General features: G+C 36.2%; 1 protein-coding gene across 1 annotated transcript; it reads right to left on the bottom strand.

The window, feature by feature from the left end:
- Positions 1–42: 42 nt before the first annotated feature.
- On the bottom strand, positions 43–1,595 carry LOC110036364 (alpha-terpineol synthase, chloroplastic-like). Its single transcript, XM_020740792.1, has 3 exons — positions 1,377–1,595; positions 1,028–1,286; positions 43–545 (listed from the first exon to the last, which is right to left on the bottom strand). Exons 1-3 carry the CDS (start codon positions 1,575–1,577, stop codon positions 145–147), a joined length of 861 nt encoding a protein of 286 aa, XP_020596451.1. The 5' UTR covers positions 1,578–1,595; the 3' UTR covers positions 43–144.
- Between the last annotated feature and the right edge of the window lie 709 nt (positions 1,596–2,304).

Here is a 2,304-nt window from a genome sequence, read left to right as displayed (position 1 = left end):
CCTCATACATCTAAGAATTCAAGTACCACACCCTACACTCGGAGGAAATCGAAACCCAAACCAGAGGACAAACAGATGCACGACCAACTGATCTAAGTACGTGACACATTCTTGCATATATACATATATAAGGAAATTAACAAGCTATACATACGATGTAATCTCCTTGAGCTCTCTGATGTAGATGCTTTGAGTCATGTTGAAGTCGAGTTGAGCGAATTCTATTACAATTGGGTCCGGATTAACTTCTTCTATGTCGCGAGCTAGCCGGATGAAAATTGGAGCTTGAAGCTTTGGAATTCTATGGTGGAGAGGAAGCTCCAAGGCTTTGGCTATGTACTCTGAAAGCTTTGGATTTGTTGAAGAATTTGATGTCTTTAGATATCTTAGTTGTTTCAGAGTAAACTCCTTTAGTTCATCTAGCTCATCTTCCCCATCCATAGCAAGAAATGAAGCCTCATAGAGGCTTAATATTCCTTTGGTATCATGGAGTACAGAAGGCTTGTAGGACCCATTCTTATCTTTGTAGCATTGAACCAACAAATCTGTTCCGGAATAACAATTTTAGCAGTAATAAATTAATTTGCTATTCCAAGGCAAAGATTTTTTAAGATAATTAAACCATTTATAGTTTGCAAATTTATCAAGCATGCATCCATGTCTGTATGTAAGTTTGCTTAATTGATTTGTGTGGTTAAAGCCCTTCCCTCATTGCGCCTTTGTTAGGTAGGGGTTTTTACATTTTCAAGAGATTCAATTTTATGCGTTGAAATTTTCTCTTTGTTGCATATTATAGGCTCCATTAATAGATACAAATTATGTTCAAAAAAGTATGTTCGGACGACAGAGTGGAACGCACCACACCGAATGCACGATAGCGTAAGTGCGATTCACGCTGGCATCCGAACAACCAGAATTTGCACATTATTCATTGATAAAAACACTTAGTGAAGAAGATCACGCGCACTAAACAAATTAATTAAGTAGAAGATCACACTTAATAAATTAATTAGAAAATTTCCATAACCTTTGGAGGCCACAAGGCCATGCTCCCTTGAAAGCCTAAAATACATAGCCATGACATAAGCATCGTTAGTCATTCTTAACTCTTCTTCCAAGGTTCTCATCAAATGTAACGAATCTTTGATCTCCTCTTCAAAATGATAGGCCACTCCAAGCTTTTGCAGTAAATCAAAAAGCTCCAGCTGATCAGCAAATCCCTTCTCCTTAATAAGCCACTTCACTTCCTCCTTCAGCTCCTCTCTTCTCTTTACATGCACATCTCCCTGTACATAAACATATATACATATATGATCCAAAAAATGTATAGATATAGATTAGATAAGAGAAACAATGCAAATATATATGTATGTTACAGTGAAAGAAGTAATGTTCAGAGACTGTATTTGGCTGTCATCCCATGGGCTCGGCTGATAGTTTGTTGTTCTTCGGATGGGAGTGGATGAGATCGAAGCAACAGAATAACACTTGTTGTCAAGACAGGGGGATGGAGTTGATGAGAAATTTTGAGCATTATGATGTTTTCTAAACGGGAGAAGACAATTCATTCTTCTCATTGAAGAAAATTTGGAGGGGAAATGTAAGATGGAAATGTACGAGGGAGAATGTGGAAGGGGGTTTTATTGAATGGCTTAGGGTCTGTTTTCGAAAATAGTAGTTGTTTGGAGAAGAGGTTGTGAAGTTTCAAAAAAATGTGATGGGAAATAAGAAAATAAATTATGGGGCATAGAATTAGAGATTTTAGAGTGACAGAAAAGACTAAAACACAACTTTGAGCTATAACTTTCTGAAAAAGCAATTAAATGCAATTTTGATAAATAGAAAAGACTGCGATGCGACACCGTAAGTAATTTGTTTCAATCCTAATTTATAGCCCGTATACATACAGAACATCTACAATGTTGCCATCTACATGCCAAATATTGTAGTTATTTTTAATGAGTGCCACAATTAAATCATTGAGAATTTAATCAAAAATAAAAAATATTAGTAGAAATTTTAGCATGAGTTTTAATATTTAACTGTGTTGAAGAATTTAGGGCAAAGAAACACAAATTCAGAAGAAGAACACAAAGATTTAACGAGGTTCGGCAAAGATGCATATGTCCTCGGGAGCAGAGCGGCGACTTTATTTCAATTCCAGAAAAAGAGTACAGAATTATTCCTAGGATTACAAACATGATATGTATATATATAAAACGTTAGAGTACAATGTGTAATTACCCCCGCACCCTCAACACACATAACCAAACTCTCTCAATTGGATAGATTCTTCCGCTCCGC

This window comes from Phalaenopsis equestris, unplaced genomic scaffold (assembly GCF_001263595.1).
Source record: "Phalaenopsis equestris unplaced genomic scaffold, ASM126359v1 Scaffold205562, whole genome shotgun sequence".
Taxonomy (NCBI): domain Eukaryota; kingdom Viridiplantae; phylum Streptophyta; class Magnoliopsida; order Asparagales; family Orchidaceae; genus Phalaenopsis; species Phalaenopsis equestris.
Note: the sequence above shows the minus strand (reverse complement) of the source record. Positions and strands in the feature narration are given on the sequence as shown.